The sequence below is a fragment of the Condylura cristata genome, unplaced genomic scaffold (genome assembly GCF_000260355.1).
Source record: "Condylura cristata isolate star-nosed mole 26May11 unplaced genomic scaffold, ConCri1.0 scaffold00018, whole genome shotgun sequence".
Classification (NCBI taxonomy): domain Eukaryota; kingdom Metazoa; phylum Chordata; class Mammalia; order Eulipotyphla; family Talpidae; genus Condylura; species Condylura cristata.
This window is the reverse complement of record NW_004567119.1, coordinates 34,406,411-34,431,379: the sequence shown is the minus strand read 5'-3', so window position 1 is coordinate 34,431,379 and position 24,969 is coordinate 34,406,411. Positions and strand designations below refer to the sequence as shown.

At 37.7% G+C, this 24,969-nt stretch overlaps 1 protein-coding gene across 4 annotated transcripts in view; it reads left to right on the top strand.

Annotated features, from left to right (window-relative positions):
- Positions 1 to 24,969, top strand: part of CAMSAP2 (calmodulin regulated spectrin-associated protein family, member 2) — an 83,242-nt gene that overhangs the window by 9,647 nt on the left and 48,626 nt on the right. For all 4 annotated transcript variants that reach the window (XM_004685472.2, XM_012726868.1, XM_004685471.2 and 1 more), the window contains exon 2: positions 9,065 to 9,324. In XM_004685472.2, coding sequence (XP_004685529.1) covers positions 9,065 to 9,324 — 260 coding nt within the window. The remainder of the gene's footprint in view (positions 1 to 9,064; positions 9,325 to 24,969) is intronic.

The window sequence follows — 24,969 nt, the reverse complement described above, 5'->3', positions numbered from 1 at the left end:
GAGTTGCACATTGCACTGGGCATCAGCCCCTGCTCAAGCACTGTCTTAGATTTTGCCAAACCTCTTTGCCGTGTGCACCTGTGCCAGTTCTTCTCGGGGTCGCATAGCCCACTTGCCTGCTGTGTTCTTCCACCCTTTGCAGCACTGACCCCTCATTCAGCAGATGTCCTCTTCTGCCTTTGGTCTGAATGACTGAGATGATGCGACCCCAGATTGGGTGCTGGCAGTGTCCTAGAATAATACCTCGTCTATATGAAGAAAGACAGAGCACACAGAGACCTACCCACAGACAAGAGCTGGTGGGAACCCAGAAGCTAGAGACCATTTCCTGGCCCCTGTTCCTCCTGCCTTCCTGTTCTGTTCCCTTTCATTTTTCCATCCCTGCCCCTCTCTGGCTGACCCATCTTGTATCCCTCTCACCACTGCCACCACCACCATCTAGCTCTCTCAGCAGGTGTACCCTGTCAACCCCAGCCCCCTGCATGTACCATCCCTACATTCCACCAGGCACTTGGGCAAGGATGCCCAGGAGGCAGCAAGGCAGCCCTAGAGAGGAGACATTCATGTAGAGGAATGCTCCCTTACCCTCAGCTGCCAAGAGCAGAACGACTTGACATCTTTCTTTATATGTAAGAATGCTGAGGAGGTGGGTGGGGTGGAGGGGGAAGGAAGAAATAGGAAATTCTATTTCTCCGTACCCCCAAACTGCCTGAGACTGCAGTGTTGATATTTTCCCTGTATTAAAATGTACTTTTTTTTTTAACTTGCACAAACAATAGGTCCATTAGTTTGTAGAGAGTCTCTTAATTTGGATTTGTTTTGTTTCTTCATGATCAGATTCAAGTTACGCAAATCTGGCAGGTCTGCACCAAAGAGATGCCATATCCTCAGTAAATTGTATTAGGAGGTACAAAACGTTTGTACCAGTGTGGCTGATATTAACATTGATCATTTGATTAAAATGGTATTTGCCACTTTACTTATAAAATTTCTGTTTTTCTCTTTAATTAATAATTTATGGTAATTTGAAATATCCTGTTCATCAAAGCTTTAACCATATTTTAGCACTATGCTTGCTTGAAACAGTTACTGCTTCTATTAGTATTCTACTACAGAGCTTTCCCTTCCACTTTCCCATCCCCCTATTTATTATATCAGGATGGCCTCACTGATTCTTGTTTTATTTAATCAGTTTGTAGTCCTTTATTGTCTTTATTTTGAAGTTAAAATTGTCCTAGATTTGATTCGTGAGCTCGCTTTCTTAGTGAGTTCTGTGCTCTTTCCACATGGCCCCATCACTTACTAGCATTTCCTTTCTTTCTGATACATATACCCAACCCACACACTTACCCACTTTCCTTCCACTCCATTACATCTTAGCCCATCTGTATTTTTTTCCTGCTCCAGCCCTGGAAACAGCCATTTCCTCAAAAGCTCTAGTTCCTTTAATGGGAGGGGTATTAGAAAACGAGATCCACAGCCAAGGTCAGGAATGTCACTACGTTTCAGACCAGGGCCTGATGGTGATCCCTGTGGTGTGCGGTGCAGCCCGGATAGGTAGTAGGCTGTGAGATCTGAGCTTGTGTAATCTACACTCTGATGTTCACACGGTGACGAAGCCATCTGCTGATCCATTTCTCAGAATGTGTCACTCTGCTAAGTGACACATGACTGGAGAAGCGATACTTACTGCTACTGGGATTGGCAGGGCTGGGAAAACACGTGTCTATGTAACATGACTGCCATGTCCTAGGTACAGACCAGTATACACAACCATGTGTTCATACTGATTTCCCTGTCAGTCCACGCCAGAGGTCATTCCAGCCTTTTTCTTTCCATTTTTGTAATTCCTCTTGTCACTAACAAATGTGGCTTCCAGTGTGAATTTAAGGTTTCTTTGTGACTTTTGAAGTGAAGAGCTGAGTAGGCTGGTGGCTTTTAAGGTTCTGGAGCTCAGCAGAGGTGATTTAGCCTCATAGGGTAGTGGGAGGAGTGGAGGAGGTAATTTAAGCTCAGGAATGTCATACAGCATTTAACACATCATCTGGTAAGTGTAGAGAAGAAGGAAGCTAACTTTTAATTGGTGGCCTCTTGCAGGCAAAGCTCTATGTTTAGGGACTTTACATTCTTTTAGTAAATATTTGAGTGCCTGTTGTGTTCCAGGGACTCTTGTATTGCTAGTGACACAGGACAGAGTATTCTCCTCTTAAGATTACATTCTAGTTGAAGGAGGCAGAAATAAGCATAAGCATTCTAGGATGGTAATCACTGTTAATGTAGAGAATTAAAATAGGGTCATCAGTTGGCTAGCCAGGGCAGGTATAGCTCATGAACTTTAATGAGAACTGAATAGAAGGTGCATTCACATGAAAGCCAAGGAGCAACATGGGAAGCAGAAGGAACAGCTAGTGCACAATCCACGCAGCGTTCACTCGGCACATGGTAGCAGCAGAGAGAATTGGGTGTCTGGGGCATGGGGCCCTAGGGAGGTGTAGGGAGTTGAGGTCAGAGTAGTAGCAGGAGGCATTACTAGGAATGTGGAGAAACTTGGAAGTTATTATAAGATCCCATAGCAACAAGTGGTGGAATTGACTCATTTTTAGAATTAAGGTATAATTGATATATAGCATCAGTTTTAGGTGCACAACATAATCATTTGATATCTGTATGTATTGTAAAAGATCACCATAGCAAGTTTAGCTAACATCCATCACTATATATAACTTTTTTTTTCTTGTGATGATATCTTTTAAGATCTACTCTAGCAACTTTCAAATATGCAGTACAGTATTTTTAACTGTAGGCACCACGTTATACCCTCAAGACTTGGTTTTTTTTTGTATAATTTGTACTTTTTTAAATAACCCTTCACCCATTTTATACCCTCACCCCTCAGCAACCACTAGTCTGTTCTCTGTATCTAAGAGCTTTTTTTTTTTAATTTCCATTATAAATGAGCTCAAAATGGTATTTGCCCTTTTTTTTTTTTTATGACTTATCTGGTGTTATTTGGCATAATGCTCTCCAAGTCCACACGTGTTGTGAATAGCAAGATTTCCTTTTATATATAGTGGAATAATAACCCATTGGATATGTTAGCAAATTTTCTTTATCTGTTCATCCATTGATGGACACATAGGTTGTTTCCACATCTTGGCAATTGCAGATGTTGCAGTGAACATGAGGAGTGTGTTATACATGTTTTTGCTTATTTTTTAATGGATACTCAGAAGTGGAATTGCTAGATCAGATGGTAATTGTATTTTACCTATGGAAGCTACCTTTATACAGTTTTCCACAGTGCCTGCATCAAGTTACTTCCCACTAATAGTCCTCGCAACATGTTACTTTCTTTTTGACAATTGCCATTTAACAGATGGGAGGTGATATCAAATTGTGGTCTTGATTTACCTGTTGATTAGCGATGTTGAGCACCTTATCACAATTGCTGATCTTTTTTTTTTTTTTTTAAGATTTATTTATTTGTGTATACAGAACTGGAGTACAGGCCAGAGGCTCAGGGGTGGTGAGAGGCTTCACCAGAGACAGAGTGGGGAGCAGAACAGGCAGATTGACGAAGTCCACTGCTGAGGGGAGAAGTGGGCGGGCCAGGAGAGGTCTGCCACACCTTGTGGTCACCTCCGGGGCAGGCGGGAATAGAACTCTTGCGGAAGCGGCTTTAGATTCTCAGTGTTGTGCTTTAACCCGCTGCGCCACCAGGGAGGGCCAACAATTGCTGATCTTTATGTGTTTGAAAAATGTCTGTTTAGATCCTCTAACCCATTTTTTAAAATTTTATTTATTTCTTATTTTTATTTTCTCACATTGTTTTAATTTGGGGGCAGTGTTTTATTTCTCCCCTCAGATGTAGTGTCCAGTTTTCCCACCACTATCACACCATCCAGTACCATAGCCCATGGTGCTTTTCCCTTTTTCATCCTCTTCCTCCCCCTCTCTGCTGTGTTCCTCAGATCTGTGATTTGCCTACAAGTTTACCCTATATTTCACCTATAAGGGAAACCATCTGAAATTTTTCTTTTTTCCTTCTGACTTACTTTGCTCAGTATAATTCCTTCCAGCAACATCCATGTTGCCAAAAATGGGTCTATCCTTTTTGACCACTGAGGAGTATTCCATTTCATATATATATGTGCCATATCTTCTTGATCATTTCATCCACTTTGGGCATTTAGGTTGTTTGTATATTTGGCTATACCAACATTGGGTTTTTTTGGGGGGACTATTGAGTTATGTGAGCTCTTTAACAATATGGATATTAACTTTAACGGTCAGATAAATGACTTCCAGGTATTTTCTCCCATTTACTAGGTTTCCTTTTTATTTTGTGGATGGCTTCCTTGTTGTACAGAAATATTTAATTTGGGGTTGCCCATTTATTTAATTTTGCTTTTGTTGCCTTTGTTTTGGTGTCAAATCTAAAAAGTTATTGTCAAGACCAATGTTAAGTTCACCATCTGTGTTTTTTTTTCTCAGAGTTTTATGGTTTCAGTTCTTAACATTCAAATCTAAAATTCATTTTGAGTTAATTTTTCTACTAGACATATGATAGTGATCCAGTTTCTTTTTTGTGTAGTTGTTGGATTTTTCTCAGGCTCATTTATTTATGAGATCTTTTTTTTCCATTGTATATTCTGGGTTTCTTTGTTGTAAAAGAATTGATTAAGTATGATGGGTTTATTTCTGGGACTCTGTTATACTCCATTGATCTTTTTGTTTTTATGCCAATACCATGCTATTTTGGCTGCTCTATCTTTGTATTATAGTTTGAAATAACAACCTTGAAATATAGTTTGAAGAACATCTGTGTTCTTAAGATTGCTTTGGCTATTTGGGATCTTTTGTGTTTCCATATAAATTTTAGAACTGTTTAGTTTTGTGAAAGATGCTGTTGGAATTTTGATAGAGATTGCATTGAATATATAGATTGTTTTGGGTAGTGTGACTCATCTTTCCAAAACACATTCCTCAAACCCCAGTTTTCCCCACTGTATTATTAACATCAGTGAATATAGGTTAACTGAAAAAGGTTTGGTTTTGAGAGAAAATGCTGTTGCAGAAATTCTAGCCTGTAGGAAAACTGAACTAGATTTTACAAACAAGATCCAGGAAATATATTTTGATTACTTAGTGCAGAATCTGATAGTTGAGGGAAACTTGAAATCTAAAAGTTCCTTCAGTACAGGCTAAGAACTAGAAATTTAATAAAAGTATTTTTCATTCAATTATTAATTGGATATCTATTAAGTGCTTACTATGTTCTGGCACGTACATTGCTGGGGATTTGTGTCATGGTGAGTAAGTCTGACTGACTGTTCCTTGCCCTCTGGACGTGTGGAAGGGCTTTCAGTTTAGTACATCATTGTTAGCAGTGGTTTTAAAACATTTTTATGTCTTTTTGATAGACAAAAAATATTTCTTACTATAATTTTTTCATGTTATTGGCCGTTGTTGATATCTTTTGTTTAATTTAGATTCCAAGGCTTAGGACTTATTTTCTGCTGGAGTTTATGAAATGCACATGTTCTACTTCTGAATTGTTTTAGAAATTTTTTTTATTTGGATGTTTTTTTCTTTTTAATTTGAAAAAGAAGGTAGTGTTTACATGTTGAGGGTGCTAATGTTTCTAACATGTACATGTATATATCCATCCTATCTGCCAGCCGTTCATTACTTTAAGAAATCTGTGTCATTTACTGAAATATGAATGCAGCTAGCAGCTAAGCCAGTTGTATAGAAAATTGCCTTGAGCAATACTCCCTCTACCTGTACCTCAAGCATTTCAGGTGATTTGTTAACTTAAAAACATAAATCTAGTGAGGATTTATTATAACATAATTAAAGTAAGCTCTACTTAAGCCTTGGTGCACAAGAAAAACTTGTCTCTCATCCTTTTCAATTTTAGGAGTGGTGTTTCATGCATCCCATTCCTAAGTATTAATTTCTCTGTGTTCTGGAGGTTGGGAAAGGGTAAAACCTCTTCTCTTGGATTTTTGCCAGGTTATTTTTTATGCTGTTTCATTTTATTTGTTTTAAATTGTGGCACAATTTCCAACTTTTTAAATGGTTTTTTTGTACTAATTAGCATCATAATTGGCATTTTGAAGTCTTCTCTTAAGCATATTAAGTTCTTGAAGAGTTGTTTTTATAAGTGATGTATTTTATAATATTTAGTTGTGGCTTTGCATTTTTTGGATGGAAAAAATCTGTATTTAGAGTAGCATATCCATGCTATGGAACCTTTCCCTTTTCCTTGCATTGGGATCTTTTTAGCACTTAGACATGCTTAATGTGGCTTGGGGGCTTGCCATAATAAAAGTGAAACAGCCTCTGAGCTGTATATCTTCCTTCTTCCATCCAACTTTACAGTCTTGGCAAACTACTGTTGATGTCTTGAATCTGTTTAGCTGGGTGGTTTAGCACTATGCTTTACAGCTCTGTGCCTTTGAGCCAAATGACCTTTCTTAGGTTACTTATCTGTAAAATGGGGACTACAGGATTATTAGGATTAGGTGACAGTATGTTTAGGACAGCGTCTGACATGAAGATTCTCAAGTACTACTGCAGTCCTACTATTCATGTATATATTACATGATTTGCCAGTATCTTTATATTAAAACAGTAAACTGTTCAGTTATACTAGAGAAGTTTGTAATCCTGATAATGAGCAGTCGCTTTTCTTTACATAGCTACTTAGGTAGCAAGTCATTTATACAATACAGTAGTTCTACTAATTAGCCTTTATTAGTTCCTGTGGCACTAAATTTTACTCCCACTATATTCTACGACTCACAGCTGAGTTTATGTATCATGCTGAAGCAGTTATTAAGTTTGGCTCCTTACTGCTTAATTCCTTCCAAGGAAGGAAGGAAGGAAGGGGTTTTTAATTATTAAAAAAGGATATTTTCATATGCATCAAAATCCCAAATTATCTACTCTTGATCTCTTTTCAGAGGTCAAGAGGTTTACCAACTGCTTTTCGGATATTTTTTGCTATCATTTCAACTCACCATGTCCATGTCAGGGCCTTGACTCCAGGGTCAGTGCTTCCTCTGACTAACCTTTTTCTGCTAGCCACCCTGTTTCCCAGGTACCTTTCTTCCTGAGCTGCTGGGCTTTGCTCTGCTCTCTTCCTCTCACTACTGCCATCCGGCTCCTTTTCTTACCTTTATACTCTTTCTTGAATTTTCACTGCCATCATGATTGAATGCCAAATTAATTGTTCCCAAACATCACTCTTAATATGTCACTTTCCTCCTTTAAAACTGTCAGCAGTCCCTTGTTAGCTATTATATAAAGATTTCAGTTTAATTTCAAATCTGAACACTAATGTCCAGCTTTTACCTCTCATCGTTCTCTTTACAGGGATCTTTTCTTCATCCAGATTGTGGTGTTGTTCCATGTCCTTCCTCTCATTCCTTCTTCTGTTCAGAAAGTCTAATTTTTTTCTGACTACACAAACAATGCCTATTCTTCCTATCCTGTTTCTTAAGATAAACACATGTCAGTCCACTGAGATGCTCCCTTCTCTGAATTGCAAGCACTTAATTTCAATAAATTCATTTTATTGAATAAACTTATTTCAATAAAGTTTATTTATTTGGCACTTAATGTTTAAGTATTATCTTCAGGTTCTGAATTGCTTACCTTTCCCTGTCTCTGGTAGCCTGTAGATTATTGGCTCCTTGAGATGGATCTTTTCTAGTTGTTTGTATTCCCCAAGCCCAACCTGGCATATAAAATGAACATGAAATAATTACTGTAATATTGTTTGATGAAAATAATTTTCTAAATAGTAGTTTTCCTAAACATTTAGGGTGAAAAATTGGTAAGGAGTATAATAACACTTGGGATTAAATTTTTTTAAATGTTGACTTTGATTAGTATCATAGCATTATTAAGGTTATATTAAAACTGCCTATTCAGGAAGATCCTAAAATCATGATGGAGTGGCTGACTACGAAATCTCACTTTGCAGACCTCACATTCATTCACATTTAGCTAGTGAGGGACTGGATTTAGGGGCAAGCCAGAGCTGACAAGGTCTGTGATTCCAACTCCACATTAACTTCTTACTTAGATGTCCTCCCTTTCCTTTTGGGGGACACACCTCGTTCTTGTCCAGGCTTTGATGGAAAGCATGCAGGTCAGGTCAGGAGCCAGGAGAAAGAGGAAAAGATAGAAGTACAAAGACAAGAAAAATATTAAGGCCATGAGAAGTGTGTGTCTCTTGTTTGTTTTAGTAACCTTGCTGCGTTCAGAGGGTCCTTTGGAGGAGGCATTGGGAAAGTGGGGCAGAACTCAAGCAGCTGGCTAGCGAAAAGGCTGCTCCCCCAGGAAATTTTGGTTTCTTTGTCAAGTCCCTTGAACTCATAAAAACTACCCTTTGTCTCTTGAATGGCCATTTGGGTGCCCAGGCGGTCTTTTGGTCAGTGGGAAGGTGGAAATTGGGGTGGTTTACTAATGGAAGAGATTTTTAAGAGTTGTCTTCTCTATAAATTGTAGCTATTACTTCCTCCCAGTCGCTTTCACAGGCTAAGCAAGAAGAGAGTGAGAGTCCTGTAAGCAAAGGAACAGAATAAGCTAGGCATTTTCTGTTTGGGAACTGTTTAGGTATAAAGCTGTGGGCAAATGATTTTATATTCCCAAGTGACAGGGCCTAGCAATAACAACCCGAAATAGCTCTTACAGTGCATTTTCTGATTGACTGCTTTGAGGGTATTCCCTGAAATTAATTGCTAGCCCTCATCTAGCTCACCCTGTGTATTTGAATGTGCTTGTGAGAATACTTTCCCCATAAACACTGGACTCAAAAAACTTCTTGTTTGCTTTATGTCCTTTTAAAGAATAAACGGAATAGAATTTATCTTCTATAGTTTTCGGCCACTGTCATTCTGATTATCAAGATCTAATAAGTTATCTTTTTGGTTTGTTTGGTTAATGTTTTTAGAAAGAATCTTAACTTCTGTGGACATAAATTATAATTATTAAGTCGTGTTTATTTTATAAAAATCTAATGACCGTTTTCCTCCCTTAATCTTTATAGAAAATGTGCCAGAGGAACTCCGAGAACCATTTTACACTGATCAGTATGACCAGGAGCACATCAAACCTCCTGTTGTGAATTTGCTGCTGTCAGCTGAATTGTACTGTCGTGCTGGGAGTCTCATTCTCAAGAGTGATGCTGCAAAACCCCTGTTAGGCCATGACGCTGTCATCCAGGCTTTGGCGCACAAGGGCCTTTATGTCACGGACCAGGAAAAACTGGTAACTGAGCGAGATCTCCACAAGAAACCCATACAGATGGTGAGTCTTTCTGTAAATAAAATTACTTAGCTTGAAACACATTATTTGTGAGTGTGAACTGTGTTATAAACTGGATATATGTTTTGAAATTAGATTGTCATCACTGCTTATAATATAAAAATTTTTCTTAAAATTTCCAGATTAAGAGAGATTTAATAAACTATTTTGGAGTGTTTGGTACCCTTTTAATGCCCAAGGGAAACAATTACATAATTTCCAATACTTTAAAGTGATTTTTATTCAGTTTCAAAACTTATTTTTTCCATCAAAGAGACTAGCTAGGGGAGAAGGGAAGTGCGTCCTTTCGTGAGAAAAGGCATGAGGGTTTTATCTTCCTTTACATACTTTGTGTTCCTTGACATAGTTGGTAAATTTCTGCTTATCAGATATTTTAGCTTAATACCCCTTAATTTATTCTTGTGGTGAACATACAATTAAGAACTTTAAGCTGGACTGGGAAAAGCCTGGAGGAACTCTCTCATTATAGTCTTTGGAGATGAGTTCAAAATTTTTAAGTTCATTGTTCTGCTTCACTCAGTCTGTTGTGCTCTGCTTCACTCAGTCTATTGTGCTCCTTTAGCTGGGGTTTACAAATTGCTGGGCATCATCAAGAATGACCTTAGAAAGAAAAATGCATTTGTACCTTTGTTTAAATCACACTCTGATATGTTTTTTATTATTAATTATTTAATTTATCTAAATTGGATCCTTCAGAAGAGGGTTTGGGACATATTTTAAAACAATTTCTGGGTGATTTTTATGGTCAAGAATGTATGGAAAATATTGATCTAATCCAGAATCATTTTATAGATGTAGCCCTAAGAGTTTAGAGTAGTTAAGTGATTTGGCTAAGGAGCACTATTATTTAGTAGCAAAACTAGAATTGGAATTTGAAAGAGCTAGAACTCTGACTATGATTTACAATGCTTTACTGGAGGCAAATTTGTACACTTAGATATTTGTAATCATGTTTACCCAGCTACTTATCTAAACTATAGACTGTGTCCTGAGTCAAACTCAGTTGTGAATCACCTTTCCAACAATGTTTACATGTATGGGAGATAGAGTTGATATTTATAAAACTCAATTATTTAAGTAAATGTATATATGTGTACATTTGTAGAGTAGATGCAATAAATAATGAGATTGAATCTCATATTTGACTTGTAAATAACATTAGTCAGGTCATACTGTGGCACACTATTATATAGACAGAAAATTTATTTGAAGTGCTTTCTTTTAATGAGTATCAAACAGTCTGTTTGCTTAATGGAAATTTAAAGAGGGTTGATAGGTCAGTTGATTAGGCATAAACTATTTCCTCACAAACGGTCAGTATTGTTATAGTAGATGTTTTTGTATATTCAGAATACATAAACTAAAAAAATTGAACATGTGAACTACTGGCATTGTACTGTTTTATTATAAATGCACAGGGATGGATGTTTTGATTTTTTTTCTAGGGAGGAAAAGGAGAGGTATCATAAGACAGGGTGACTAACAGGATTTTCGGTGGGTGAGAAGGGTTACAGGATTGAAGGGATTGTTTTACCCAAGTTTGATTGTAGAATTATGTTATCTATTACAATTATGTTATCTGTTATTTACAATGTAGAGCTAAAAAATAGGTTGAGGCTAATAAATGGATTGGGGTTAGAGCATAAAGAGGCTGTATGAGCTGACATAAAGGATTTTTAACTTTTCAGTAGACTACAGGATTGCGGAATAAATTTTCATACTATGTACTCTGGTTATGTTGGTTGGGCTTCTCTCTTCCTACATCAAACAAAACATTGCAAAACACTAAATTGCTGTACTGTCAGGTGGTGAAATTATTGCAGTCTATTAATTTTCAAATATTTATGATTTGGTATTCTTCACTTATCAGACTATCTGGCTTGGCAGCTCTTTATTTTAGAGCTGTGCCAGGTAGTGTACTTACTCACAGATTTTAATTCTTACAACTTCACCACCTCCTAAGTTGACCCTGTTCTGATAAGGAAACTGAGGCCTTGAGAATATATTTTGGGTCATAGGGCAATAGTGAAGGCCATCTTCACTGTTGGCAAGGTTCAGACCGTCTCTGCTTTAACTATAAGTCCCATGTTCCCACTAGTTGTATTTTTTGTCCCTTCCTAAATAATAGGAATGTGATAATAATAAGATACAGGAAAATAGAAGTAGGTAATAGGGAAGTTGAGAAGTAGACCGGGTGTGTTAATGGAAGTGTGCTTGGTGGTTTGAAATTGTGGCCATTTGTCCAGGCTTCTTTTCATAATAATTTAAGCATTTTGTTCCTATCTTAAAGATTATAGTAATTTGTGCATTGTAGGAATAACTAGTTGATGCCTGTGGGTAGAAGATGAAATCGAGTTATGATATAATCCTTATGGGTAGGTATGAGTTTCTTGATTTTTAAGAATGGGTAAGATAACCACCTAGTTGTTATTTTTCTGGGTACTTGGAAGGTGTTTGAAACAGAATTTGGTCTCAGGAATATGTGTTGTCCTCCTTTTTCCTTTTTCTTCCTCCTGCCTCCTTCCCAACATATTGGTCCTGTTTGGCAGCTGTTCTTAATGGCATTCCATGGTGCCACCATCTGTTGGAACACAGTGTAACTTACTTTTGTGGAACTTAAAAATATTTTCCCACTTAAGAAGATAGAAAATTGCACTTTAGAGAAAAAGGATTATGTAAGTGTAAGCATTATAATAGTAGTTGAGGTGATAGTAACTAGAGTTTCCTGTGTATATTAATACCTTGCAAATTTATGGACTTGTCTGAAAAATTTTAGATTTCTCATAGTTATTGTTGAACAGGGTTTTTCTTTATGCGTCAACTGGAACTTGCTTTTCTGTACCCATTCATTATGTGCCTAACTTGAATTCCATTATTTCCAGGTAAATTATTATATACACCTCTGTAATAAATTTCACATTATCTTTTGAGATCTTATAACTGTGCTTTGCTATGTAACAGACTTTTTTATTTACAATAATTCATTTAGAACTCCAAGTTTACTTTCTTTATGGAAAAACTTGGTGAATTGTGTGTACTTTCTTAGATCATTAAACAAAAGCCTGTTTTATTTATAATGTAACTGAAGTCAATCAAGCCATTTATCCTGTCATTCATTAGTTAATTTATGGAACTTGTATGCACGGTGCATTGTCTACTGTGATTAAAAGGAGTTTCTGTTCTTGAGTGTCTTATTTTTCTAGTAGGGGCAAATAACTATTATAGGAAAATAACTAAATTATAGTAAGTATGTTTTATAAGTACCCAACTTAGTTCTACTCCCCAGCTGAGTTTTGAAGGATGCAAAGGGCGTATTACCAGGCATTGTGAATGAGATCACAAAGGGGTGTTAAAAGGAATGTGAGCCCATGATACGCTGAAGGTAAGGTGGTAGCTTTAGCACCAGCTTACATATTGGGGGGGGATGACAGATGAGATCAGACAGGTGAAGACAGAACACAAATAACCTTTTATGTTATGCCAAGGATATACTTTCCCCTGGAGATGATAGGGAGCTACCTAATACAGAGTTTTAATCCAGAGAGGAGATCATCAGATTTGTGGTGCAGAAAGTCACCAGTGGTGCTGGGAAGAGGAAGCTGTTGTAATAGCCAGGACCTGAACTGAAGTAGAGGCCCTTGAGATGCAGACAAGGGTTGAGTGGGAGAAGCATTGTTGAGATTTTTTGACTCATCAGAACTCTGGGAAATGAGAGAGAACCTAGGAAAGCACTGGTAACTCTGACTTGTGGTTAACTACCAGACACTGAAAAAAGGGTCTTAGTTTAATTCTGTTCTTCTGGGGTCTCCAGGGTCAAGGTATTAGCTTCCCCATCCTCCTGTTCTTCCTGGCACCATAACCTTGTAAAAACAAAGTAAGTAAAAGGTGCAGCTTTACTTGAAATATCTTTAGCCAATATTTCCTGTGTCTCTTGTTCTTGATGAAAGAGAAGTCATTAAGTTTCATCCTAAATCTCTCTTCTTCTGGGTACCTTTGGGAAAAGAACAATCACGTGGGATTGAAAGACCAGCAATGTAAAAATGGGATTGGATTGAAGGTTGATGATGGAAGGAGAATTGAATGCCTTTTACATAAGATAGTTAATTAACACAATATGAAGTATAGGTGGCAGTACCCTATTTTATAGATTAAGACACTCATTCCAAAAAGGGAGTTCACTTTCCCACAGTCAGACATGTAATGTGATGATGGGAGGGCTTAAACTTGTGTCTGTTGATTTCAAAGCCCACGCTTACCCCATTTATACCATATGGCCTTCTTAACAACAACAACAAAACCCCAAAACCAAAATAGACCAAAAACATCCTATTATTTCTATGACTTATTAATGGCTTATAAGTTATTTATACTTTTTTAGTAACAATGAGAAAAGGTAAATAGGGCAATTATTAACACCTCTTTTTGACAAGTAAGGCAACTTTATGGAAGAATATATTTAATGGATTATTTATTAAATTGTCTCTAACAGAGGTGTAGAGAGGCGTGAACAGATTGCCATGTGTATCTGTGTAACACGCCAGGTGACAGCAGAGTAAAGCCCAGGTCATCCTGCCTCTCTAGTGCATGGTCTTCAGATACCTGGTGCTGTCAGCTTTCTCCTGTCCTTATGGGTTATACTTTCGATTCCAAGGAGGCCAGCAGAGTGTAACAACATGGTATAGAATGTCAGATTGAGAGTGTGTGCAGCGAAGAACAGGAATTTTGGTGACGGGAGCAGGGTGGAATCCTACGAATAGGACTAGCAGGGAGAAAAGGGAATTGTTTTGGTCACCTGGCAAAGGGACTGCTGCCATCTACCTGAGCTGCGGTAATAAGATACCACTCGCTGGGTAGCTTATAAGCAACAGAAATTTATTTCTCACAGCTCTGCAGGTACCAGCATGGTTGAGTTCTGGCAAGGCCCTTCTCTGGCTTGCAGACTGCTCATTTCTTGCTGTGTCCTCGCTGATCCCATTTTGGACTCTCCACCCTCATGACATAGTCATCCCTACAAAGACGTCGTAGTACCAACACCTTGGACATTAGGATTCCAACAGAGCAATTTTGGTGTGGATACATACACGAGCCCCTGGCACATAAAAGGTAGATCTCATTTGGTCACCACTGGCTTATAAAGATAATGACTTTTGAATATAGAACAATTCATTTTGCAAATACTTTTTCAATTAAAAAACATTCTGGGCCCTCCCTGGTGGCGCAGCGGGTTAAAGCACTGCGCTGAGAAGCTAAAGCCACTTCCACATGAGTTCGATTCCCGCCTGCCCTGGAGGAGACCACATGGCGTGGCAGACCTCTCCTGGCCCGCCCGCTGCTCCCCTCAGCAGTGTACTTCCTCGATCTGCCTGTTCTGCTCCCCACTCTCTCTCTGGTGAAGCCTCTCACTGCCCCTGAGCCTCTGGCCTGCACCCCAGTTCTGTATATACAAATAAATAAATCTTAAAAAAAAAAAATTCTACTTTAGGATTATTTTTAACAACATTGGTTTAGAAAAATATCACTTAAAATAACCTAGGATATACTCTGTGCAATTAAAAATATATTTATTATAATATTCACTGTAATGTTAATGGCCATTATATTAAGTCTTGTCCTTAGTATAATCCATATTCTCCCTTATTTAAAAAATATCTTTTCAGCTTCATTGGCAAGCTTCATATGTAGCATGCAACTTAATATTTTAATATCCATAATACATTGTTTATAGCATACTGAACCAGTTGTTATGCCTCAGTAAATGCAGTGTTACAAGAGTGGTACAAAAGCTCAGTAAATGGTGTGTTCATTTCTAGCCACATAGACCAGAGGTTTTGGACAGACTGGGATGGTGGACAGTTTCTTATTTCCCCAAAACCATTATCTTTGCTCCTTAGTCTGTTTCTGGCTATTGCTGATTTATGTAAGGGTTAAGACACTTAGAGTTGGCAGAGTGATTACATATCCCTGGGAATCTAAAAACCTGTGGAGGGGCAAGAGAGTCAAGGCGCAGGGAGGAAGGTGTCTGGAGCCCCTCTTGTTACAGTGTCAGGCTCTGGAAGAAGTCTGAGCTTCTCTGCTGAAGGTCCTGGAGTGTCTCGTTCTGTCCTTCCTGAGCATGGTGGCTCAATCTTCCATAGAGTATCTTCTGTCCAAGCCCCAGTGTGGTTTAGCAACTTATAAAAGGAACTGATGATCATTTAAAAGAAAATCTTCCATTTGGATGCATGCCTGCATTCAGACACCTAGTGAGTGAGTTTCTATAATAGAGAAAACGCTTGATAATGTGATTCCTTCTGAGCCTGTACTGCTCCTGGGTCGTTTGTAGTAAGAAAGTGAGTTGTGTTGCACGCTGAGTTACTTTTCAAGAATTTCTTTGGATATACTTGCGGGGATGTAAGAATGATAATTATTGTTGTCCTAAAGGCCAAAATTTAATTTGTTATAAAACTTAGGAAGAAAATGGAAGATAAATTCTATAGAGTGACCTGAGGGACTTGTGTTAGTGCTGTTCTCATAGTTAGGATGGTTGGGGTCACCTTACACAGGAGAATATATTTGAGTAGAGATCTAGATAATAAGGAGTCAAAGTGAAGGGTGTGAGGCCCATTTTCCCCATAAGTATCAGGTAAACTTACTGTGTTAGGAGTAGGCCTATTTGTCACCTTGAGTATGGGAACTAGAAGTCAGTTTAGACAAGTGAGCCTGGGAACCTCGCCCTATTGCCATTAATAAGAATGCAGATTATCTTGAGTTTGAGGACAAGAGTCTTGGAAGCTAGGAGAAGCTTTTGCTTCATACCTCCTCTGCCCTTCCCTGATAAGAAGAGACACCTAGAAGAATGTGGATGGGAGGGTTTTTTCCAATTGTAGGTTTATCTGTGAACACTTCCTCTCTGCCTCAGAATCTCATTTTATGCTTGGCTATTCCTCCTCCTTGTCCTTTGAAGTATCCTTCTCGGTGTGTCCTTGATGCCAGGTCCCTACACTTCTCCATGATGAATAGTCCTGCTCCACTCCATTGTTCCTTAGATTTATAATAATAGTGTATATTAGGTCTCCACAGGTTCTTAAATTGCCTGTGTTTCTTTTGGTAACATTCTGATTGCTCTCCTAGCCCAAGAAAAACCCAGAGGGGTACAGGATGATTTCCTTTGCTTTTCAATAGGGGGTTGCTGACAGAGGGAACACATACGAAGGGTCCAAGTTGGCAGATGATTCACAAAATAAAGTTCATGCCCGGATAGTAAAGTTCCTCTTAGTAGGCAGACTGAGGACCCCTCCAAACTGCATACATAAAGGGAGTCTGCCATCCGCTGTGCAAAAGCAAAGCATGCTGTTAGTGTGAAAGCTCTTTAGCAGAATGATTGTGCATAGAGAGGGAAGAAAAGAAAGACTATATTGATAATTAGCCGATGAAACACCTACTGTTACCCGTTGCCTTGTGGGTAAATGTCCAGCCAAACAGGATTGGCCCCTCTTGCTTCCTCCTCCCCTCCTGGATGCTTCAGATCTAGGATCAGCTTTTAAGGGTCAGTTTTAAAGATAGGAAATGTTTGATTCAGCTAGTCTACATTCGTTGCGAATTACTGCAGGCCTAGAGAATAGGCTGCAGTAATAAGAAGACAACCCAAGTCTTTGCTGTCACAGAGCTAATATTTATTTAGTAGCAAGACAAGTGATAAGAGGCTAAAATAAATTATAACAGTTTTAGACAGTGGAAAATGCTGTGAAGTAAATAATTCAGGAAGGGACCAGAGGGAGCAGAACATGCCATTTAGGAAGTGGTCAGGGAAGGCCTGTCCAGAGAGTTGACATTTGAACTGAGACCTAAATACCAGAATGAACCGGCTTATGATGATCTGGGAAAGTAACATTTCTGACAAAAAGAACAGCAAGCTCGATGACTTTGATGTAGGAGTCTGTTTATATGCAACTAAGGGTGGGAGTGAGCAAGATGATGAGGAGAGGGTATGAGACTTGGCTTACTGAAAAAGGTGGTAGCCAAAGTCCATAATGTCCTGTAGCCCATAGTTTGACTTTTATTCTGAGCGTGCAGGAAGTTATTGGAAGATTTTAAATAGGTCATTGAGTTTGATCTGTTTCTATTTTTCTAATGCCTTCCACTTACCTTGTAGACAATGGGGTATAGGAGGTGACGATGGGAAGGGGCTGGGTTGAGGCAACTGGATAATCAGAAATTGTATTTTGGACATGTTGCGTCTCAGGTTCTTAAATAAGTATTTGTGTATATAAATCTAAACTTTAGAAGTCCTTTGTAGAGCTTTAAATTGGAGAGTCATCAAAATTTAAAGCCCATTGGCCTGAATGAAAGCTCTTTAGGAAGAGAATGTGGGTAGAGAATAATTAAAAGCCATTATAGTAATTACAATGTAGTAGAGAAACTTCATTTCTCATAAAGGTAGCATTTTAATATAGTAATATTCCAATAAAACAAAATAATTTAAAGAAGACTGGATGACATGTATGTGATAACTTCAGCAAGGGCAATATAAAATCATTCCTGAGGGCCCTCCCTGGTGGCGCAATGAGTTAGGATACAGCACTGCAAGCCAGCCTCTTCAGTGCAAGTTTGATCGCTGGCGCAGGAGGTGACCCACATGGTGCAGTAGACCTCTTCTGTCTCACTGGCTGCTCCCCTCAGCAGTGTACTTTGTCAGTCTGCCTGTTCTGCTCCCCACTCTGTCTCTGATGAATCCTGTCATTGCCCCTGCACCTTTGGCCTGTACCCCAACTCTGTATGCATAAATAAATAAATCTTTAAAAAAATCATTCCTGCATGATGGAGCATGATTTGTAATCCAGATAAAGACATTCAGCAGCTTTTTCCTTATAATGTTTTGCCAAGCTTATTTTAACTGGAAAAAAAAAAAAACACTTACTGAAAAAGCAAAGTTAGGTGTTATATAGTTGTACTTTTTATTGTGTTTTTATAGGTCAGAGAAATACTTGAGAGAGAATTGTGCACAGAAAGAGCAAAGGAAGATAAATAAAAGATTTTAGAGTTGACTCAGGTTTGACTGCAACCCCCCAAGGCAAAATTTGCCCCAACTAAAAGGTCTCTTGTCCTAAGCTAGGTTGACCTACAATGAGGTTGTTAATATTTTTCTATTAACAGCCAGACATGGAAATTGCCATTATCACCCAGCAGGGTCCATGGTCTTCTGCCTGTTTCAGAAGAATAAGAACCTGAGAGTGAGTGAGAGAAACCTAGGTTCACAGAGGCGAGCTGGAGAAAATAGAGACTGGTCAGTGGGAAAGAAGTCGGGTAAGAAAAAGGATTTTCAGTGAGAGTTGAAGGAGGGAATGGAAGGAGCCAAAATGGGGAGAACGGTTTGTAGCCAGAAGCTGACTCCCTCATGTTTTGGGAACATCTTTAAAGGAAAAAGGAAGAATTCTGGTATCACACAGATCCTTTTAATATTTACTCTGCCAGCTTCATGACTAAAAGGATACAGATTTTTGATTGTATGGTAAATCTAAGAAAAACACTTTTAATTGGAAGAGGCGTAGCAGAACATCTTGTGTAATAATTGGAAAGGAAATGGAATATCTCATTTAGCTCCATTTTTTTCTTTTAGTGTTTTCTTTTTACCTTATTGAGATGTAATTGGCATATAATGTACCACATAAATGTGTAACATTCTGATTTCATATATGTATAATTGCAAGATGATACCTACAGTACATTTGGTTGTATTGCTATTTTTAGGCCTATTGTTTCTCCATGATATGTAAAAAATGGCATTCATATGCTGTAAGCCTGAAACAATTTTTATCATTAAAAACTTAACTTCTAGAAGTAAAAAAAGAAAAAAACCTGACTTTTAAGATTTGCGCTTGCTTTTTCTACATACTGAAGCTTAGGTGAAATTCCTTTTATCAAGTTCTTAATGGGAAAAAAGATCCTGCTGTACAGTTGTTCCACCCAGGTAAGGCTATGAGAAAGAGCCCTTTCTATACAGAATCAGCTGCACAAACACAGGACCATATAATTCATGTCTCATCTTTTCCAGCACCTAGCCCAGAGAAGGTGCTGAGACGATGAAGAAATCACAGATGTCAGTAGTGAATGTTTGAATTAATATATTTAGAAAGAAATTATTCAGAACTACAACTAAGAGATGGTGGAGTTGTTTTCTTTTCTTAAGGTCTACTGAGCTGTGATTATACATACAATCCATATTTGTTGAACTTGCAGAATTAGGTGTCCTGGGGGAGGCTCCTGAACTCATGGAATTTGTGAGCGAATCTAATTAAATGACTAGGTTGTTAGCTTTCTTCTTTATCATTTTAGCGTAATTACTCCCTGTCTACTTTCAAATAATAACAGGAAAGAAGTATGGATTTTTGGTTTCATTTAGCTCATGATCAGTTGCTGACTTCCTCCTGCCTTTGTTTTTGTGTCCAAATGTGATATTTAAAATTTCACAGTTCATATAAATATATCAAATCACAATGCTGTATACTTTCAGTATCTTGGAATTTTATTTCATTTATACGTAAGTAAAACTGAAATTTTAAAAGTTAAACAATTTGTAACTATGGTGACAATTATTAACTAAGCTTTGTGGTTATCATCTTGCAGTTTATACCAATACTGGTATTGTGCCCTTAAAACTAATATAATCTTACCCGATTTTACCAGTTTCATGAAATGAAACTGGTAAATGAAATGAAATGAAGCATGTTTGAGATAGATTGAGACTACATTTTAGAAACTAAATCAGTTACAATAGATTTTAAGTTACAAGACAAATTCTTTCATTATATAGTTACATGTTACTGCTCTAGACATATTTTGATTCTGTAACTTAATTCAGAATTAACAAATCTATATTTGCCCAGAGTCATTTTTTATAAAAGTCATAAAAGCCAAAGAATAGCTGGTGACCTATGACTTCTGTCCAGTTGCCGAGAACAAGATGATAATGAGGCCAATCAGATTCTTTGCTTCAGAAATCTGAACAAATTATAAAAGATTATTTGCTTGTTAGCAAATTGGGAAATTATGCAGAGTTCTAAGATAAAAGGCCTGGAGGACATGGCCATGACGATGGAGTTAGGGATGGAGAAATGACCTAGAAAGACTTCCTAAATATTTTTCCTTATAAGTGAATATTTTTCAAGGCTGCCCAATATTTCGTAGTGTGAAAAATCCACACTGTGTCTATCCATTGCTGTTAGTGATGTTTAGGACACCTGCACCAAAGGAACTAAAGAAGCACAATGACATGGACAGTCGCATTTTTAAAAGACATGTGATATGCGTAACCTAGATGAATGTATGTGGCAGAGACCTTTATTGAAATAAGGAAAAGAGGAGGAAGTTGAGGTGGGGGAAATGTTCGTTATAGTGGGAATGGAGAATGAATTCAGGTTGGGACAGATTTAAGTTTAAGATGCCTCAGCTCATCTCACTCATCAACTATAAGATGCCAGTGAGGTGTGGGCTCAAGAGAGAGAGTTGGCATCAAGTGAGTAGTACAGTTTGAAGCCAAGGGATTGAGATGCCCAGAGAGGGCATTTTATAAAGTAAATAGAAGGCTTGGGACAGAAATATTAGGAGCTCAGATACTTCAGTCATGCGCAGAAGGTCCTGTGGAGAACAGAGTGTCAGGTAAAGAATTGAACTACTCTTGGGCCCTCCCTGGTGGCACAGTGGGTTAAAGCACAGCACTAAGAAGCTAAAACCACTTCACCATGAGTTCCATTCCCACCTCAGAGGTGACCCACAAGGCATGGCAGACCTCTTCTGACCCACCCGCTGCTTCCCTCAGCAGTGTACTTCGTCGATCTGCCTGTTCTGCTCCCCACTCTGTCTCTGGTGGATCCTCTCACCGCCCCTGCACCTCTGGCCTGTACCCCAGTAGTGTGTGTATCAATGCATAAGTTAAAAAAAAAGAATTGAACAGCTCTTTAGTATCAGAGTCCTCTTGTTTAACTCCTACTTGTGACTTTTCTCCCTATTTTGCTAATCATTTGCTAGTTAATTTTAGATTGGGGAAATATTTCAATAGCTTGTTCAATAAATCTAAAACATCATGTAATATTAAGAGCGATTGAGTACATTTTTCTAAAGTAATTTTGAAATAAATTTTTTTCTAACCATGAGGTATACAAGTGTAGAAGTTTTTTAGGTACCACTTGTTTGTAAAAAGCTTCTCCTCCCCATCTTTTACAGAGTTAATGCCGTATTCAAGTACCCATGTAACTGGAGAAGGCTTGAAAATTCAAAGAAAATGAAAATTTTCTTTTTTTATTTAGATATAATTGATACATAACAGTATAATTGTTTCATTTGTATAATGTAATCAATATTTGTATTAGGAAAAGATAAACTGTAAGTCTGGTGAATGTCATCACCATGTAGTATATTCTTTTCCTAGTGATGAAAACTTTTAAGATATGCCCTCTTAGCCACTCACTTTCAGATATATTGCACAGTGCTGCTACTAGTGGTTCTCTCTGTACATTACATTTCCTTGACTTTGTTTATAGCTGGGAGCATAAATTAAGTGGCATTACTATTGATAAATAACATCTATCAAATTTTTATTAATCTAAGTTAGAATTTAAATTTAAATAAAGTCAATAGTTAATTACTCATTACTAATGAATGGTTGAAAGGATTTTTATGTGTCATAGTCTACCAAAGTTATACAGATAGTGTTTTATGTGACCAGTAACTTATGAACTGTTGCAAAGTCAGTCATGGTTAGGTTTTCAACTGAGGGGGCTAAAGAAAGCTTAACCGTCTTTTGGTCCCTTTATACCTTTCTTCACCTAGTTACAATTAACTGTAGGGGCGGATGCAGGTTAAAGAACAGCTGAGATGTGTCATAACCTTGTATGGTTTAGTGACCCCTCTCCCCACCCCCGGTGAAGTTCATACTCCAAGCGCATTTTTCATACACACCCGTTAAAGGAAATTTGCTGACAGACTTCCTTTCAGGCAACTTTTTGAGTGTTAAGTAGAACTTTTGCTGATGGTTATTTTTATAAGAGAAAATGTTTCAGTACATTTCATGTAAGTTGTTTTAGCCTTTGAGATTTGAAGACAGTTTTTGGCTCAGCATCACATATGCCTGGGAAACTTGCAGATCTGGAAAGCTGTAAAACACAAACATACTTTGAAGTACACCATATGTGATTGGTTAAATTATACTAGGAATGTCTTATTGGTCAGCAAATTAAAGAACATAGCTGTCATTTTACATTTTTGGCATGAGGTAGCAGCAATTAGGTCGAGTGGTAGTAGACAAGTCTGAGCTGCCATGTATAAACTATCTTAAAAATAAATCTTGTGCAGGTCACTATAGTTAGGACATACAGAAAATGCATATGTTCTGTATTGAAATCTTGCTTTGTTGGCTATAATTATCTCCGTGAGTGAAGTTTTCATTAGAACCCATGTTTTATTTTCTTGGTGGTGATTGTTTTTTTCCTGATTACATCTTTTATACCTCTTGGCAATTCCATTTTTAGTGGACCAGGAACATGAAGGGTGATAGAGAAATCTAATTTAATTCCATAAAAACAAGTCATTACAGTGAAGTCCATAGGCTATTTTTAGATAATAAATTATTCCCTAAGCTAAAGATCCCAGTCATACACTGATTAGACCTTAAGTAATGAAAATACTGTAATCACTTTGTCATCTAGAAAACTTGGATATTCATCTCACTTGATGCTTGTGGCATAAGAAATTAGTATAATCCACATTTAATAGAAAAAGAAGATTCTGAAGCTCAGTGAAGTCTGAGTCATTTCCTAATGTCAGAGCTTCTTTTAAAGGTAACTTTGTTGAGGCAGAATTTAAATAAAATATACAACTAAGAGTAAATAGTTGTTTTGATGAGTATATACACTGATGTAAATACTATTTCAGTTAAGGTATAAAATATTTTCATTACCCTTCAAAATTCCCTGGTGCCTTTTTGTTGTTAACACTGTGCCTGTGTGTGGACACACCATACACACCCACATCACGCATGCACGCACACACATTCTCTCACTTCACCCCCGCATCCATTAATTTCCTTTTGCCGCTCTGGGTTAGTTCAACCTGTTCCAGAATTTCATATAATCAAAGCATAACATGAACTCTTCTTTAATTGGGTTCTTTGGCTCATCTTTTAAAAATTCTTCCATGATCCTATAAGTAGCTTTTCCTTTCTGTTGCTTCATATCCCTGCCTTGTGTGAATACTACATTGTCTTCATTCGCTTGTTCATTGATGGGTCTGGCCTGTAATAAATAAAGCTGCTACAAGCATTTGTGTATCTTTGTGCACATTTCTGTGCGGACATACACATTTTCATTTCTCTTGAGTAAATACTTAAGAGCTGACTTGGTGGGTCATAACCATGTGATGTACACTTACCCTTTTAGTAGCTGTCAGTCTCCTGACGTGGTGGTCTTCTCATTCTGCCGCCAGCATTGTGTGACGTACCGCCAGGGCACCCTTGCCAGCGCATGGGTGTTGTCAGTCTCTTTTGTCTCAGCCATCCTGGAGAACTAGCCTCCTTGTGGTTTTCACTTGCACTTTCTTGAATATTGATGTCATTTAGTGTTTTTTCATATGTTTGTTGGTCATTGATACACCTTTGGTAAAGTGTCTAATTTTTTTCAGGATACATATAATTATTACGTATAAACATAACCTCTGTTTAAATCCTTTTCCTTTTTTCCTTATTGGGCCTTTTGTCTTACATTACTGTAAGAGTTCAGTAAGTATTTTCTCCTAGTGAGTGGCTTACCTTTTCATCTTCTTAATGGCATCTTTGAAAAATTTTTAAATTTTGGTGAAAACCAATTTATATTTTTCCTCTCTTATGTCCTGAAGACACCTTTGCCTTGCATCATGGCTACGAAGAATATTTTCTGTTTTTTTTCCACTAGAAGTTTGTAGTTTTAACTTTTACATTTTATCTGATTCATTTTGAGCTAGCTTTTTCCCCATATAATCAGAATAAAGAGTTGAAGCTGCTTTATTTATTTACAAGAATACCTAATTATTCCAGCACCATTTGTAATAGACTATTCTTTCTCATTGACTTAGTGTGATTATTGATATGTATGTGTATTTGGCCATTTACCTTACCACCTTCATTGTTACAACTTCATAATCAGTCTTAAAATCAGACAGTGTAAGTCATCAATAAATAAAATATTTATCAAAATTGCTTTATTTAGGTTCTTTGAATTTCCATATAAAGCAGAATCATTTGTCAGTTTCTATAAAAAGCTTAGGCTCAAGTTGGAATCGTATTGAATCTATATCATTTTGGGAAAATTATATTTTAGTAATAATATAGTCTTAAGAGTCTTAAACATGGTAACTCTTCCCATTTAATTAAGTCTTCACTTTATTTCAGCAAGGTTTACAGTTTCTTTTTCTTTTTTTTTTTTAAAGATTTATTTATTTGTGCATACAGAACTAGGGTACAGGCCAGAGACTCAGGGGTGGCGAAAGACTTCACCAGAAACAGAGTGGGGAGCAGAACAGGCAGATCGACAGAGTACAATGCTGAGGGGAGCAGCGGGCGGGTCAGGAGAGGTCTGCCACACCATGTGGTCACCTCCGGGGCAGGCGGGAATCGAACTCATG